Source organism: Oncorhynchus nerka, linkage group LG12, assembly GCF_034236695.1.
Source record: "Oncorhynchus nerka isolate Pitt River linkage group LG12, Oner_Uvic_2.0, whole genome shotgun sequence".
Classification (NCBI taxonomy): Eukaryota; Metazoa; Chordata; class Actinopteri; order Salmoniformes; family Salmonidae; genus Oncorhynchus; species Oncorhynchus nerka.
In genome coordinates, this window is record NC_088407.1 from 57,832,116 (window position 1) to 57,850,079 (window position 17,964).

The 17,964-nt window shown below is 44.8% G+C and overlaps 1 protein-coding gene across 2 annotated transcripts; it reads right to left on the bottom strand.

The window, feature by feature from the left end:
• Positions 1–9,680: 9,680 nt before the first annotated feature.
• LOC115138429 (lysozyme g-like) lies at positions 9,681–15,163 on the bottom strand. 2 transcript variants are annotated; one of them, XM_029675268.2, is made up of 8 exons: positions 14,836–15,159; positions 14,075–14,158; positions 13,757–13,956; positions 11,243–11,399; positions 11,010–11,150; positions 10,703–10,756; positions 10,311–10,472; positions 9,681–10,088 (listed from the first exon to the last, which is right to left on the bottom strand). In XM_029675268.2, the coding sequence occupies exons 1-8, from the start codon at positions 14,837–14,839 to the stop codon at positions 9,979–9,981; spliced, it is 912 nt and encodes a 303-aa protein (XP_029531128.2). In that variant the 5' UTR covers positions 14,840–15,159; the 3' UTR covers positions 9,681–9,978. The 2 variants fall into 2 exon arrangements, with proteins under 2 accessions (XP_029531128.2, XP_064881745.1); XM_065025673.1 differs by having other exon boundaries at positions 10,074–10,139; positions 14,836–15,163.
• Between the last annotated feature and the right edge of the window lie 2,801 nt (positions 15,164–17,964).

Here is a 17,964-nt window from a genome sequence, read left to right on the forward strand (position 1 = left end):
ATCTCCCGTCTGGATTACTGCAACTCGCTGTTGGCTGGGCTCCCTGCCTGTGCCATTAAACCCCTACAACTCATCCAGAACGCCGCAGCCCGTCTGGTGTTCAACCTTCCCAAGTTCTCTCACGTCACCCCGCTCCTCCGCTCTCTCCACTGGCTTCCAGTTGAAGCTCGCATCCGCTACAAGACCATGGTGCTTGCCTACGGAGCTGTGAGGGGAACGGCACCTCAGTACCTCCAGGCTCTGATCAGGCCCTACACCCAAACAAGGGCACTGCGTTCATCCACCTCTGGCCTGCTCGCCTCCCTACCACTGAGGAAGTACAGTTCCCGCGCAGCCCAGTCAAAACTGTTCGCTGCTCTGGCCCCCCAATGGTGGAACAAACTCCCTCACGACGCCAGGACAGCGGAGTCAATCACCACCTTCCGGAGACACCTGAAACCCCACCTCTTTCAGGAATACCTAGGATAGGATAAAGTAATCCTTCTCACCCCCCCCCTTAAAAGATTTAGATGCACTATTGTAAAGTGGCTGTTCCACTGGATGTCTTAAGGTGAACGCACCAATTTGTAAGTCGCTCTGGATAAGAGCGTCTGCTAAATGACTTAAATGTAAATGTAAATGTTCTCAGACAGGCCATCGGGCAGATTTACACAATAGAAATACAAATTAAATCTATCCCCTACTGTTCTCAGACAGGACATCGGGCAGATTTACACAATAGAAATACAAATTAAATCTATCCCCTACTGTTCTCAGACAGGCCATCGGGCAGATTTACACAATAGAAATACAAATTAAATATATCCCCTACTGTTCTCAGACAGGCCATCGGGCAGATTTACACAATAGAAATATAAATTAAATCTATCCCCTACTGTTCTCAGACAGGCCACGGGCAGATTTACACAATAGAAATACAAATTAAATCTATCCCCTACTGTTCTCAGACAGGCCATCGGGCAGATTTACACAATAGAAATACAAATTAAATCTATCCCCTACTGTTCTCAGACAGGCCATCGGGCAGATTTACACAATAGAAATACAAATTAAATCTATCCCCTACTGTTCTCAGACAGGCCATCGGGCAGATTTACACAATAGAAATACAAATTAAATCTATCCCCTACTGTTCTCAGACAGGCCATCGGGCAGATTTACACAATAGAAATACAAATTAAATCTATCCCCTACTGTTCTCAGACAGGCCATCGGGCAGATTTACACAATAGAAATACAAATTAAATCTATCCCCTACTGTTCTCAGACAGGCCATCGGGCAGATTTACACAATAGAAATACAAATTAAATCTATCCCCTACTGTTCTCAGACAGGCCATCGGGCAGATTTACACAATAGAAATACAAATTAAATCTATCCCCTACTGTTCTTCTGTTCCACCCTCTCCGAGTTGGGCATCTCTGGCGCGGCCCACGCTTGGATTGCGTCCTACCTGACAGGTCGCTCCTACCAGGTGGCGTGGCGAGAATCTGTCTCCTCACCACGCGCTCTCACCACTGGCGTCCCCAGGGCTCTGTTCTAGGCCCTCTCCTATTCTCGCTATACACCAAGTCACTTGGCTCTGTCATAACCTCACATGGTCTCTCCTATCATTGCTATGCAGACGACACACAATTAATCTTCTCCTTTCCCCCTTCTGATGACCAGGTGGCGAATCGCATCTCTGCATGTCTGGCAGACATATCAGTGTGGATGACGGATCACCACCTCAAGCTGAACCTCGGCAAGACGGAGCTGCTCTTCCTCCCGGGAAGGACTGCCCGTTCCATGATCTCGCCATCACGGTTGACAACTCCATTGTGTCCTCCTCCCAGAGCGCTAAGAACCTTGGCGTGATCCTGGACAACACCCTGTCGTTCTCAACTAACATCAAGGCGGTGGCCCGTTCTTGTAGGTTCATGCTCTACAACATCCGCAGAGTACGACCCTGCCTCACACAGGAAGCAGCGCAGGTCCTAATCCAGGCACTTGTCATCTCCCGTCTGGATTACTGCAACTCGCTGTTGGCTGGGCTCCCTGCCTGTGCCATTAAACCCCTACAACTCATCCAGAACGCCGCAGCCCGTCTGGTGTTCAACCTTCCCAAGTTCTCTCACGTCACCCCGCTCCTCCGCTCTCTCCACTGGCTTCCAGTTGAAGCTCGCATCCGCTACAAGACCATGGTGCTTGCCTACGGAGCTGTGAGGGGAACGGCACCTCAGTACCTCCAGGCTCTGATCAGGCCCTACACCCAAACAAGGGCACTGCGTTCATCCACCTCTGGCCTGCTCGCCTCCCTACCACTGAGGAAGTACAGTTCCCGCGCAGCCCAGTCAAAACTGTTCGCTGCTCTGGCCCCCAATGGTGGAACAAACTCCCTCACGACGCCAGGACAGCGGAGTCAATCACCACCTTCCGGAGACACCTGAAACCCCACCTCTTTCAGGAATACCTAGGATAGGATAAAGTAATCCTTCTCACCCCCCTTAAAAGATTTAGATGCACTATTGTAAAGTGGCTGTTCCACTGGATGTCTTAAGGTGAACGCACCAATTTGTAAGTCGCTCTGGATAAGAGCGTCTGCTAAATGACTTAAATGTAAATGTAAATGTTCTCAGACAGGCCATCGGGCAGATTTACACAATAGAAATACAAATTAAATCTATCCCCTACTGTTCTCAGACAGGACATCGGGCAGATTTACACAATAGAAATACAAATTAAATCTATCCCCTACTGTTCTCAGACAGGCCATCGGGCAGATTTACACAATAGAAATACAAATTAAATATATCCCCTACTGTTCTCAGACAGGCCATCGGGCAGATTTACACAATAGAAATATAAATTAAATCTATCCCCTACTGTTCTCAGACAGGCCACGGGCAGATTTACACAATAGAAATACAAATTAAATCTATCCCCTACTGTTCTCAGACAGGCCATCGGGCAGATTTACACAATAGAAATACAAATTAAATCTATCCCCTACTGTTCTCAGACAGGACATCGGGCAGATTTACACAATAGAAATACAAATTAAATCTATCCCCTACTGTTCTCAGACAGGCCATCGGGCAGATTTACACAATAGAAATACAAATTAAATATATCCCCTACTGTTCTCAGACAGGCCATCGGGCAGATTTACACAATAGAAATATAAATTAAATCTATCCCCTACTGTTCTCAGACAGGCCACGGGCAGATTTACACAATAGAAATACAAATTAAATCTATCCCCTACTGTTCTCAGACAGGCCATCGGGCAGATTTACACAATAGAAATACAAATTAAATCTATCCCCTACTGTTCTCAGACAGGCCATCGGGCAGATTTACACAATAGAAATACAAATTAAATCTATCCCCTACTGTTCTCAGACAGGCCATCGGGCAGATTTACACAATAGAAATACAAATTAAATCTATCCCCTACTGTTCTCAGACAGGCCATCGGGCAGATTTACACAATAGAAATACAAATTAAATCTATCCCCTACTGTTCTCAGACAGGCCATCGGGCAGATTTACACAATAGAAATACAAATTAAATCTATCCCCTACTGTTCTCAGACAGGCCATCGGGCAGATTTACACAATAGAAATACAAATTAAATCTATCCCCTACTGTTCTCAGACAGGCCATCGGGCAGATTTACACAATAGAAATACAAATTAAATCTATCCCCTACTGTTCTTCTGTTCCACCCTCTCCGAGTTGGGCATCTCTGGCGCGGCCCACGCTTGGATTGCGTCCTACCTGACAGGTCGCTCCTACCAGGTGGCGTGGCGAGAATCTGTCTCCCCTCACCACGCGCTCTCACCACTGGCGTCCCCCAGGGCTCTGTTCTAGGCCCTCTCCTATTCTCGCTATACACCAAGTCACTTGGCTCTGTCATAACCTCACATGGTCTCTCCTATCATTGCTATGCAGACGACACACAATTAATCTTCTCCTTTCCCCCTTCTGATGACCAGGTGGCGAATCGCATCTCTGCATGTCTGGCAGACATATCAGTGTGGATGACGGATCACCACCTCAAGCTGAACCTCGGCAAGACGGAGCTGCTCTTCCTCCCGGGAAGGACTGCCCGTTCCATGATCTCGCCATCACGGTTGACAACTCCATTGTGTCCTCCTCCCAGAGCGCTAAGAACCTTGGCGTGATCCTGGACAACACCCTGTCGTTCTCAACTAACATCAAGGCGGTGGCCCGTTCTTGTAGGTTCATGCTCTACAACATCCGCAGAGTACGACCCTGCCTCACACAGGAAGCAGCGCAGGTCCTAATCCAGGCACTTGTCATCTCCCGTCTGGATTACTGCAACTCGCTGTTGGCTGGGCTCCCTGCCTGTGCCATTAAACCCCTACAACTCATCCAGAACGCCGCAGCCCGTCTGGTGTTCAACCTTCCCAAGTTCTCTCACGTCACCCCGCTCCTCCGCTCTCTCCACTGGCTTCCAGTTGAAGCTCGCATCCGCTACAAGACCATGGTGCTTGCCTACGGAGCTGTGAGGGGAACGGCACCTCAGTACCTCCAGGCTCTGATCAGGCCCTACACCCAAACAAGGGCACTGCGTTCATCCACCTCTGGCCTGCTCGCCTCCCTACCACTGAGGAAGTACAGTTCCCGCGCAGCCCAGTCAAAACTGTTCGCTGCTCTGGCCCCCCAATGGTGGAACAAACTCCCTCACGACGCCAGGACAGCGGAGTCAATCACCACCTTCCGGAGACACCTGAAACCCCACCTCTTTCAGGAATACCTAGGATAGGATAAAGTAATCCTTCTCACCCCCTTAAAAGATTTAGATGCACTATTGTAAAGTGGCTGTTCCACTGGATGTCTTAAGGTGAACGCACCAATTTGTAAGTCGCTCTGGATAAGAGCGTCTGCTAAATGACTTAAATGTAAATGTAAATGTTCTCAGACAGGCCATCGGGCAGATTTACACAATAGAAATACAAATTAAATCTATCCCCTACTGTTCTCAGACAGGACATCGGGCAGATTTACACAATAGAAATACAAATTAAATCTATCCCCTACTGTTCTCAGACAGGCCATCGGGCAGATTTACACAATAGAAATACAAATTAAATATATCCCCTACTGTTCTCAGACAGGCCATCGGGCAGATTTACACAATAGAAATATAAATTAAATCTATCCCCTACTGTTCTCAGACAGGCCACGGGCAGATTTACACAATAGAAATACAAATTAAATCTATCCCCTACTGTTCTCAGACAGGCCATCGGGCAGATTTACACAATAGAAATACAAATTAAATCTATCCCCTACTGTTCTCAGACAGGCCATCGGGCAGATTTACACAATAGAAATACAAATTAAATCTATCCCCTACTGTTCTCAGACAGGCCATCGGGCAGATTTACACAATAGAAATACAAATTAAATCTATCCCCTACTGTTCTCAGACAGGCCATCGGGCAGATTTACACAATAGAAATACAAATTAAATCTATCCCCTACTGTTCTCAGACAGGCCATCGGGCAGATTTACACAATAGAAATACAAATTAAATCTATCCCCTACTGTTCTCAGACAGGCCATCGGGCAGATTTACACAATAGAAATACAAATTAAATCTATCCCCTACTGTTCTTCTGTTCCACCCTCTCCGAGTTGGGCATCTCTGGCGCGGCCCACGCTTGGATTGCGTCCTACCTGACAGGTCGCTCCTACCAGGTGGCGTGGCGAGAATCTGTCTCCTCACCACGCGCTCTCACCACTGGCGTCCCCCAGGGCTCTGTTCTAGGCCCTCTCCTATTCTCGCTATACACCAAGTCACTTGGCTCTGTCATAACCTCACATGGTCTCTCCTATCATTGCTATGCAGACGACACACAATTAATCTTCTCCTTTCCCCCTTCTGATGACCAGGTGGCGAATCGCATCTCTGCATGTCTGGCAGACATATCAGTGTGGATGACGGATCACCACCTCAAGCTGAACCTCGGCAAGACGGAGCTGCTCTTCCTCCCGGGAAGGACTGCCCGTTCCATGATCTCGCCATCACGGTTGACAACTCCATTGTGTCCTCCTCCCAGAGCGCTAAGAACCTTGGCGTGATCCTGGACAACACCCTGTCGTTCTCAACTAACATCAAGGCGGTGGCCCGTTCTTGTAGGTTCATGCTCTACAACATCCGCAGAGTACGACCCTGCCTCACACAGGAAGCAGCGCAGGTCCTAATCCAGGCACTTGTCATCTCCCGTCTGGATTACTGCAACTCGCTGTTGGCTGGGCTCCCTGCCTGTGCCATTAAACCCCTACAACTCATCCAGAACGCCGCAGCCCGTCTGGTGTTCAACCTTCCCAAGTTCTCTCACGTCACCCCGCTCCTCCGCTCTCTCCACTGGCTTCCAGTTGAAGCTCGCATCCGCTACAAGACCATGGTGCTTGCCTACGGAGCTGTGAGGGGAACGGCACCTCAGTACCTCCAGGCTCTGATCAGGCCCTACACCCAAACAAGGGCACTGCGTTCATCCACCTCTGGCCTGCTCGCCTCCCTACCACTGAGGAAGTACAGTTCCCGCGCAGCCCAGTCAAAACTGTTCGCTGCTCTGGCCCCCCAATGGTGGAACAAACTCCCTCACGACGCCAGGACAGCGGAGTCAATCACCACCTTCCGGAGACACCTGAAACCCCACCTCTTTCAGGAATACCTAGGATAGGATAAAGTAATCCTTCTCACCCCCCTTAAAAGATTTAGATGCACTATTGTAAAGTGGCTGTTCCACTGGATGTCTTAAGGTGAACGCACCAATTTGTAAGTCGCTCTGGATAAGAGCGTCTGCTAAATGACTTAAATGTAAATGTAAATGTTCTCAGACAGGCCATCGGGCAGATTTACACAATAGAAATACAAATTAAATCTATCCCCTACTGTTCTCAGACAGGACATCGGGCAGATTTACACAATAGAAATACAAATTAAATCTATCCCCTACTGTTCTCAGACAGGCCACGGGCAGATTTACACAATAGAAATACAAATTAAATCTATCCCCTACTGTTCTCAGACAGGCCATCGGGCAGATTTACACAATAGAAATACAAATTAAATCTATCCCCTACTGTTCTCAGACAGGCCATCGGGCAGATTTACACAATAGAAATACAAATTAAATCTATCCCCTACTGTTCTCAGACAGGCCATCAGACAGGCCATCGGGCAGATTTACACAATAGAAATACAAATTAAATCTATCCCCTACTGTTCTCAGACAGGCCATCGGGCAGATTTACACAATAGAAATACAAATTAAATCTATCCCCTACTGTTCTCAGACAGGCCATCGGGCAGATTTACACAATAGAAATACAAATTAAATCTATCCCCTACTGTTCTCAGACAGGCCATCGGGCAGATTTACACAATAGAAATACAAATTAAATCTATCCCCTACTGTTCTCAGACAGGCCATCGGGCAGATTTACACAATAGAAATACAAATTAAATCTATCCCCTACTGTTCTCAGACAGGCCATCGGGCAGATTTACACAATAGAAATACAAATTAAATCTATCCCCTACTGTTCTCAGACAGGCCATCGGGCAGATTTACACAATAGAAATACAAATTAAATCTATCCCCTACTGTTCTCAGACAGGCCATCGGGCAGATTTACACAATAGAAATACAAATTAAATCTATCCCCTACTGTTCTCAGACAGGCCATCGGGATTTACACAATAGCAGATTTACACAATAGAAATACAAATTAAATCTATCCCCTACTGTTCTCAGACAGGCCATCGGGCAGATTTACACAATAGAAATACAAATTAAATCTATCCCCTACTGTTCTCAGACAGGCCATCGGGCAGATTTACACAATAGAAATACAAATTAAATCTATCCCCTACTGTTCTCAGACAGGCCATCGGGCAGATTTACACAATAGAAATACAAATTAAATCTATCCCCTACTGTTCTCAGACAGGCCATCGGGCAGATTTACACAATAGAAATACAAATTAAATCTATCCCCTACTGTTCTCAGACAGGCCATCGGGCAGATTTACACAATAGAAATACAAATTAAATCTATCCCCTACTGTTCTCAGACAGGCCATCGGGCAGATTTACACAATAGAAATACAAATTAAATCTATCCCCTACTGTTCTCAGACAGGCCATCGGGCAGATTTAATACCACATATTTTTACTTCACTATCGTTAACTTGTCATTCGTATATATAAATTTAGTCAAGAATTCATACTCACTCGGTCATACTGATCAAAATTTGGATAGACTATACGACAATATGCAAAGTTTGATTTAACAGGTTTTGCTTACCTTGTTTATGGTCGACCTTGTGATCAGTTTCCCGAGTTGAGCAGAATTGTTGTCCTCCCCCGAATGTCTTCACCTGTCCTCCGCGAACCGTCCTTTCACCACCCGCCCCCTCACACCCACATCAACCACTCTGGACTGGGTCGTTAGTTAACCATCCTCTGCTACCATTCTGTTGATAATGGGATATGTAGATAGGGCGAGTCGGTCAAGGATCGATTCGGACAAGGTGGTCAATTATATGACAAGCGACAGTTTATTCAGAGTAAAGATATCTGGTACAACGTATACGGGCTCATTCATTTGGCCTCACAAAAGAACCATCAGAAAGAGCCCGATAACAGATTGTAAGCGTGTTATGTACAGTACAAAAAGTGGGTTGAGTCTGAAAGTCCCTGGCTTTTGATTGGCCACAGTTGAGGTGTTGTCTTCTTGGATTGGTCCTGTTGAGCCGTCCGTCGTTCCTCCGGGTCTCGTCGTGTCGTTCTCAGTCACACAATGTTCGGCTAGGAAGGAGATTTTGTATGTGCGCTGGTTCCTGTCTCACACTGTTCAGCTAAAAGGGAGGATTTTGGTGTGTGTGTAAAAGGGAGGATTTTGGGGTGTGTGCTGGTTTGTTCCTGTTACTCAAGGTCGGGAGTGTCAGTGCAGCTGGTGTTTGTCACGAGATAGTGTTATCAGTGCTCAGTAGTAAGCCAGAGAGTTACAACAGCTTCATTATTAATAAGGCTAATATATTGCCAGGCATGCATCAAGCTAGAATTTCATATTATCCTTACACAGGTCAGTGCTAAATTACAATCAAGTCTATTTTTCCCGGAGGTTTCAGTGCATTTTCCATGGCGATTTATTTGTAGAATGGAATGTTAGCTACTCACGAATCTGCTTGTATCCAATAGACAGCTAGTTTTTAGCATAAAGTCCCTCACAATAGCCAGCTAACGTTGACGTTCGGCGCGATGAATAGCTTGTAAACTCTGCACCTTTTCAAACTGCCGCCTGGGATGTATTCTTCATTTACATCGATGAGATCCAGGTTCTTTTGAGTACCGCTGCCACCATGTTTCAATATGATTTGTGTTGTAATCCCGACAGACAAAGATATATAGTTAAGCAAACTTTACTAGGCATGTTGTCAAGCAGCACATTAATAAAGTAAGTAACAACTGGTTTCTGTTTCCTTTTTTAACATCAATATGAGTAACATCAATATTGCTACAAGTCCCACCAAGACAGTCAACTAAAAACACATCCATTCCAAAAGGGCAGAAAATAAGAAATGTTTCATTATGTTGCGCAATGACAAGTTGCTGAAAGATTCAACTACGGAAGAAACTTGGATGAGACTGTTTGAAGTTGTGTAATTTTTACTGGGTGTAGTCATCATTTTCAACATGTTCATAAAAGGTTCATAAGTTTTTATTTTTACCATAACCATGGCTGTAGAACCACTGAGCTAATTTCAACTGCAAAATTAGGGAACAATTAGGGAACAATCCTCAGAGAACCTGTTTTTCTTAACAGCAGAGTTGCAAGGGATTTTTTATTTTATTCAGTTGACAAGTAGAATACTTAAGCATGCAGTATCAACAGTGTGAGGGTGTATTGCACTACTGACAGGTGTTCTTCAAAGCCTCTATGGAACATTTAAGAAATCTTTGTTTTCAGCCATCCCATAGCTCCTCCCACTGCTCCTCCGATGGCTGCTCCCCCACTTCCAACAATTGCAGTGACCGTTCCCGAGAGCCCTACGGCACCTTGAGGGAATACCACACAATGTCTGTCACGGTCTCACTCACATCTGAGATCTACAAACATCCAATACATCAAAGTTAAAAAAAGCAAAACGATCTATGATCCATTCAGTTCAGTCGTATGAGCTTTTAACAGTTAGAAACCCCACCATCATCTTAGCTTTTATTCATAACTCATAGGCATTGAAATATTGTATCTTTGTTCATCTTTGGTTCGATCCTTACCTGCTGACTGTAGAATAGCAACAAGACTCCCTGCTGCTACCCCACCTCCATTGGCTATGGCCGCGGCAGACATCATGCCTGCTGCTGTTGATCCAGCTGCAATCCCGCCAGCACCAAACCCGATCCCTGTGAGGACTATTGGTGCCAGGGCAACAGCAGAAACTGTGAGGCCAAGCATACAAACATTTTAAAACACAGCCAACCTCATTAAGAGTTTGACAATGTGACATTCCAATGACACTTTTACACATATATAATTATTCGTAAATTCTTGTTGTTTTATAAGTAAATCAACCACACAAAAAAGATATACTATCAAGATACAGAAACATTTTACTTTATGAAAAGTTACTTGATGAAGTACAATGTTAATGCTGATAAAATGATGATACCTCCTCCCACTGCAGCTCCCACTACAACAGCTGCTACTTTAATGACAAGGTTTGCTAAATAGGGAAGAAAATAGAGTATATACACAATGAACTACAATTTTAGATTTTCAGTACATTATAGCATCAGCATTTTTTTAAATAAAATGAATTTGTGACTGTTTGGCATCAACCATAATAGTTTGCTGAAAGACTTAACTAAACAAGAAACTTGGATGAGAAGGTTTGAAGTTGAACCACACAGTGTAATTATTATTTGGTGTATTTATCATGTTCAACATGTGTATAATGGTTTATAACAGTTATTTACTTGTTTCACAATAACCATGGTCGTAGAACCACTGAGCTCTGGCAACAACATCATTGGAGTAGTCCACTCCAGTGGTATGAGTGTCCACTTCCTCATATGACTCTACACGGTCATCTCCCTTATTGTAGGCTGCTATTCCCCCTGGGTAAACAACATATTGCAATAGTTGCATATTCAATTGAAACAGGTATATTAATTATTTTTATAAAAAACTCTGAGAAAAAGAGTATTACCTTTCAGTTGCTGCTCCTTGGTCCATGAATTAAATTTCTCCTGGATTATTTTGATGAACTCAATCAGAATTTCAGTGCCTTGTTGGAGATGCTCCTCACTGTTCCATTCCCCCTTTGGAGTGTGCCCGCCACCGCTCGGGGCTGGGGTAGTGTCAATCTGTAAAAATGCGTGATATTTTACAGAAATCACCAGGGCTGTGGCGGTCACGAAATGTATGAGTTTCCTATAGGCAAAAACTCAAACAGTACCTGTGCTAAGGACTATTCAATGCTGGTCTGACCAATCAGAATCCCACGCTTCAAGATCGTTTTGATCACGCGGACTAGGATATGTTCCGCGTAGCCTCCAAGAACAACATAGACGAATATACTGATATGGTGAAAGTGTATAGGAGATATTGTTCCCACTGTGACTATTCAAATCTACCATAACCAGAAACCGTGGATAGATGGCAGCATTCGTACAAAACTGAAAGTGCAAACTATCGCATTTAACCATGGCAAGGTGACTGGGAATATGGCCGAATATAAACAGGTAAAACATCAGTACAGAGACAAAGTGGAGTCGCAATTCAACGGCTCATGCACAAGATGTATGTGGCAGGGTCTACAGACAATAACGGACTACAAAGGGGAAACCAGCCACATCACAGACAACAACGTCTTGCTTCCGGACCAGCTAAACACCTTTTTCACCCACTTTGAGGATAACAGTGTCACCGACGCTGCCTGCTACCAAGAACTGTGGGCTCTCCTTCTCCGTGGCCGACGTGAGTAAGACATTTAAGTGCGTTAGCCCACGCAAGTCTGCCGCCCCAGATGGCATCCTTAGCTGCGTCCTTAGAGCACGCGCAGAGCAGCTAGCTGGAGTGTTTCCGGACATATTCAATCTCTCTCTTTCCCAGTCTGTTGTCCCCCACATGCTTCAAGATGTCTACCATTGATCCTGTACCCAAGAACGCAAAAATAAGTGAACTAAATGACTACCACCCGTAGCACTCACTTCTGTTATCATGAAGTGCTTTTTTCACCTCTACCTTACCTGACACTCTAGACCCACTTCAATTTGCTTACCGCCCCAATAGATCCACAGACGATGCAATCGCTATCGCATTGCACACTACCCTATACCATCTGGACAAGAGGAATACCTATGTTAGTATCTGGTTCATTGACTATTGCTCAGCATTCAACACCATAGTACCCTCCAAGCTCATCATTAAGCGAGGCCCTGGGTCTGAACCCCGCCCTGTGCAACTGGGTCCTGGACTTCCTGACGGGCCGCACCCAGGTGGTGGAGGTAGGAAACAACACCTCCACTTCGCTGATCCTCAACACTGGGGCCCCACAAGGATGCATGCTCAGCCCCCTGTAATCCCTGTTCACCCATGACTGCGTGGCCACGCATGCCTCCAACTCAATCATCAAGTTTGCAGATGACACAACAGTAGTAGGTCTGATTATCAACAATGACAAGACAGCCTACAGGGAGGTGGGAAGGACCCTGGGGGTGTGGTACCTCTCACCCAACGTCAACAATACAAAGGAGCTGATCGTGGACTTCAGGAAACAGCAGAGGGAGCACCCCCCTATCCACATCGACGGGACAGCAGTGGAGAAGGTGGAAAGCTTCAAGTTCCTCTGCGTACACATCGCTGACAAACTGAAATGGTCCACCCACACAGACAGTGTGGTGAAGAAGGCGCAACAGCACCTCTTCAACCACAGGAGGCTGAAGAAATTTGTATTGGCACCTAAAACCTTCAAACTTTTACAGATGCACAATTGAGAGCATCCTGTCGGGCTGTACCACCGCCTGGTACGGCAACTACACTGCCCGCAAACGCAGGGCTCTCCAGAGAATGGTGAGGTCTGCCCAACGCATCGTCGGGGGCAAACTACCTGCCCTCTAGGACACCTACAGCACCCGATGTCACAGGAAGGCTAAAAAGATAATCAAGGACAACAACCACCCGAGCCACTGCCTGTTCACCCCACTATCATCCAGAAGGCGAGGTCAGTACAGGTGCATCAAAGCTGGGACCCAGACTGAAAAACTGCTTCCATCTCAAGGCCATCACTAGCACATTAGAGGTTGCTGCCCTATATACATAGCCTTGAAATCACTGGTCATTTTAATAATTGGAACACTAGTCACTTTAATAATGTTTACATATTTTGCATTACTCATATGTATATACTGTATTCTATCCTATTCTACTGTATCTTAGTCTATGCCGCTCTGACATTGCTCGTCCAAATATTTATATATTCGTAATTTCATTCCTTTACTTTAGATTGTGTGTATTGTTAGATATTACTGCACTGTTGGAGCTAGAAACACAAGCATTTCACTACACCAGCAATAACATCTGCTAAACACGTGTGTGACAAATACAATTTGATTTCAGTTATCAAATATAATGTCAACATTTGACCTCAGGAAGGGAATAAATAAGACACAATTTCAATTAAATATGAAGCCACTGCTTATTCCCTCAAACATGTGCCTACCTGCATAAGTCCGAAGGCCTTGCCATTGTCCCCCCTGCCGTGCTTGTCCAGTCCTGTCCCAGCCCGGGACTCTCTTGAGATGATGCCACAGATAACAGCTGGGTCCACTTCATTCCTCTTTGCCACCTTCATTATGAGTCTCTTGTACTTGTCCATGGCAGCACGGTCATGCTCTGCCATTGTGTGAGATGCAAGCACCCCTTCAGGAAAACAGTCAAGAAAATGATAGCATTTATTTTATTAAATTGATTATATGAAATGGATTAATACTGGATATTGTATTGAATATTTGTGAGTGAATAGCCTGAAAGCGCATACCTTTGTCATTTCCCCCATCAGCGTTTGCTGTCCTCCAGGAAGCACCACTTGTTTCTACCTTCATAATGTCTCCATAAGGAGGCGCTAAATGACAATCAAAAAGAATAAGTAGCTTGTACTTGTGTCCACTATTTTTCAGATCATGGAAATTCATATTTTGCAACCCCCAACAGTGTTTCCACAGCTAAAGTCAAAATTGGCAATATTGTAAAAAATCATGAACATAATGTGGTTAGGCATAAGGTTAGCAGCGTGGTTAGAGTTAAGGTTAGGTTTAAAATCGAATTTCAAATCAGATAAATTGTAGAAGTTTATGACTGTGGCAGCTAGCGATTACCAACACAGAACCCCGAAACATATGCACACAAACACCAGGGTTAATCCGGTGTCAGACTCAGCCACAATGCAGTGCCACACAACATTAAAGCTGAAGTGTTGGCTACTAGCTTTTTGTACAAACCCTGTTGTAGGCTGTCAATGTACCAAAACAGTAATGCATAGCGACACCTAGCTCCGGAAAGAACAGATTTCCCTGGTTAAATTACAAATATTAATTATGTCCACGTCAACCAATAGGTCAACATGTTCGTAAAGTTAATTCAGTTGGCTAAGAATTAGCTCTCGAGAACCCAATGCCATCTAGGGAGATGGACTACTAACTAACAATATGCCAAATACCATAAATACTTTAAGAAATGTATAAAAATATTTTTGCAAATACTTCCCAATATTATGCAGAGTAATTGATAAATCAAGCGCACCCATGTTGTTGTCGCTTTGAAGTTCTTGAAACTGGAGGATCCTTAGTCAAACACACAAACCCAGCAATATGATTTCAGACGACTTGCTTCTTACTCCCTATCGATTTCTGAAAGATCTGTTGATGTTGAAAAATACAACACAACAGATCTTCGTTCTAACAGACTCTTAACTTTCGATTTTGCTCTTTCCAATCTCGCGAGGTGTATCCCTGACGTAGATGGAGAAAGTAAACAGCAAAGTATATTTCCGTTACAACTAAGAGCATTGAAACGCGTGGCTCAACCTCCACTGCTTGGTACCCTGGCTACCACTCTGTGCAAATCGTCAAGCGAGCCCGTGCACATGAGCAAATACTGTATGTGACAGTAAGAGCGAGTCTTGCATCTCGCGCATCTCAATATGTGCATTGCTGCTCGTGACAACGTCATTTCGCTGAGTCAAGCTTTATAATGGTAGTCCACACAATTTACAAAATGCAGGCCTGTTTGCAGACAGAGTGCAATCCACGCGTTTGGTTTAACTAGCCACTGTCAAAGATGTAGTATTTTCTACAACAAAAAAAGTTGTAAATGCCATTCTCAAACAATGATCTCAAAGTAAGCATTGTTATAGGCAGTGCTTGACTTGGGCAGGAGCTCACCAGAGCTGAATACTGGCACCTCAAATGTTCTACTGTTTGAGCTCCTGTTCCTCTTATAGAATATTAGCTAAAACAATATTGTGGAGTTTCTGCATCTACATTTACACAATACCTACACCCAAAAGGAGTACCGGCACCTATTTCAATGCAAGTCAAGCACTGGTTATGGACACACCATTATATGCACAGCCTATAAATCTGCAACCACAAACGTCATTTTATACAGTCAAATGCTTTATTTTTCATGCATTTTCACTTCATAAAATGTAATAATCTACTAAATTGACATGCTATTAATTATTAGAAATAAATATTGGTATCAAAAAAGGATTGGCTACTTCACCAGTTCAAACTTCCATGGCAGTCACAGATACTAAACAGACAAGCAAGCAGACAAAGCAGTCACATTGCCAAGACTAACTCCAAACTAGAAACTATACTCACAAGCTACCATTTCCTTGGATTCAAATAGCTAAAAGGAACAATAAAGACTCCGTTTTTAGTGTTGTTGTTGTTACTGACAAAAGATCTGACAGGATTGTCACTCAGAAGGGAACAGCTGATACAGTCTAAGTCGAAATTGCAAATAGATTCATCAAAAAAACAAGAATGCCTGCAAAAAGATTAACGCAGCCATACTCGTCTCTTGAGTCCAAGCAGAAAGTTAGTCTGTCTTTTAAAAATCCCAGTAGATCAATACATTTTCTTTGCAGTCACTGAATCATGATGATCACAATTGGAAGTACCTGTACAGATATCTAGAAGAAGAATTATGGACAATAACTCTCCTGTTATGGATATTTCACCCAAAAATGTCACACGCATCTAATCAAATAATATTCATTATGAAAGAAAATACAAAATAAGCGGATTCATTCATCGGTATCACAATCCAATTCCATGTGTTCAATACAAAGGCAGGTTTGCTCATTGTTTTGTAGACTATCCATTGGTGCAAAGAAACACTACCCACAATAGACATAAGTAAAGGCTAATACAATGGAGGAGTACAACTGATATGAATGTATAGACTTCAATCCACACCAAAGCTAAACTATAAATGGAAGTTGCCAATGATGCGGGTAGTAACCCAAAGTTACTTGCAAACAATGCAGTTGGGTTACTTGTATCTCTGCATCTCCGCAATATTGTAAAACATTTACATTTATAAAAGTATACAGTCCATTGCGTACATGTTTCCATATATTGTACCTGGTAGGACACTGATGGGGTGATTTAGAATTGTGTGCAGTATACTGATTGCTGGAAACAGTTGCAAACATTTCTCTTCTGATGAAAACAATGTATTATATTCTGTGAACGTGTAACAGTATTGCTTCCTTCCCGCTCCTCGCCTCGAACCAGGGACCCTCTGCACCCATCGACAACAGTCACCCTCGAAGCACCATTACCCATCGCTCTAGAAAAGCCACGGCTCTTACAGAGCAAGAGGAACAACTACTTCATGGTCTCAGAGCGAGTGACGTCCGTTCCAGTTCCGCTCCAGGCTCTGGCTGGCCCACTCAAGGACGTTCAGAGACCTGTCCCGAAGCCACTCCTGCGCTGTCTTGGCTGTGTGCGCTTAGGGTCGTTGTCTTGTTGGAAGGTGAACCGTCTGACCATAGTTCTGTTATTTTATTCTTTGTTTTAGTATGGTCAGGGCGTGAGTTGGGGTGGGCAGTCTACGTTTGTTTTTCTATGTTTGGTTTCTGTTCGGCCTAGTATGGTTCTCAATCAGAGGCAGGTGTCGTTAGTTGTCTCTGATTGAGAATCATACTTAGGTAGCCTGGGTTTCACTTTTGGTTTGTGGGTGTTTGTATCCGTGTGAGTGTTTGGGCCACACGGTACTGTTTCGGTTTTGTTTATTTCACGTTTATTATTTTGTTCCAGTGTTCAGTTGTTTTTTGAATAAATCAATATGGACACTTACCACGCTGCGTTTTGGTCCGATCCTTACTCCTCCTCAGATGAAGAGGAGGAAATCCGTTACAGAAACACCCACCACAAGAGGACCAAGCAGCGTGGTAATGGGCAGCAACAGCAACGGCCAAAAACACAGGACTCCTGGACTTGGGGGGAGATTTTGGACGGCAAGGGACCCTGGGTACAAGCAGGGGAATATCGCCACCCTAAAGCAGAGCTGGAGGCAGCGAAAGCGGAAAGGCGCCGGTATGAGGAGGCAGCGCGGCTGGAAGCCCGAGAGGCAGCCCCAAAAATGTATTGGGGGAAGGCACACGGGGAGTGTGGCGAAGTCAGGTAGGAGACCTGCGCCAACTTCCCATGCTTACCGGAGAGCGAGAGGGACCGGGCAGGCACCGTGTTATGCGGTGGAGCGCACGGTGTCCCAGGTGCGTGTGCATAGCCCGGTGCGGTACATTCCAGCTCCTCGTATCGGCCGGGCTAGAGTGGGCATCGAGCCAGGTGCCATGTAGCCGGCTCTACGCATCTGGTCTCCAGTGCGTCTCCTCGGGCCGGCGTACATGGCACC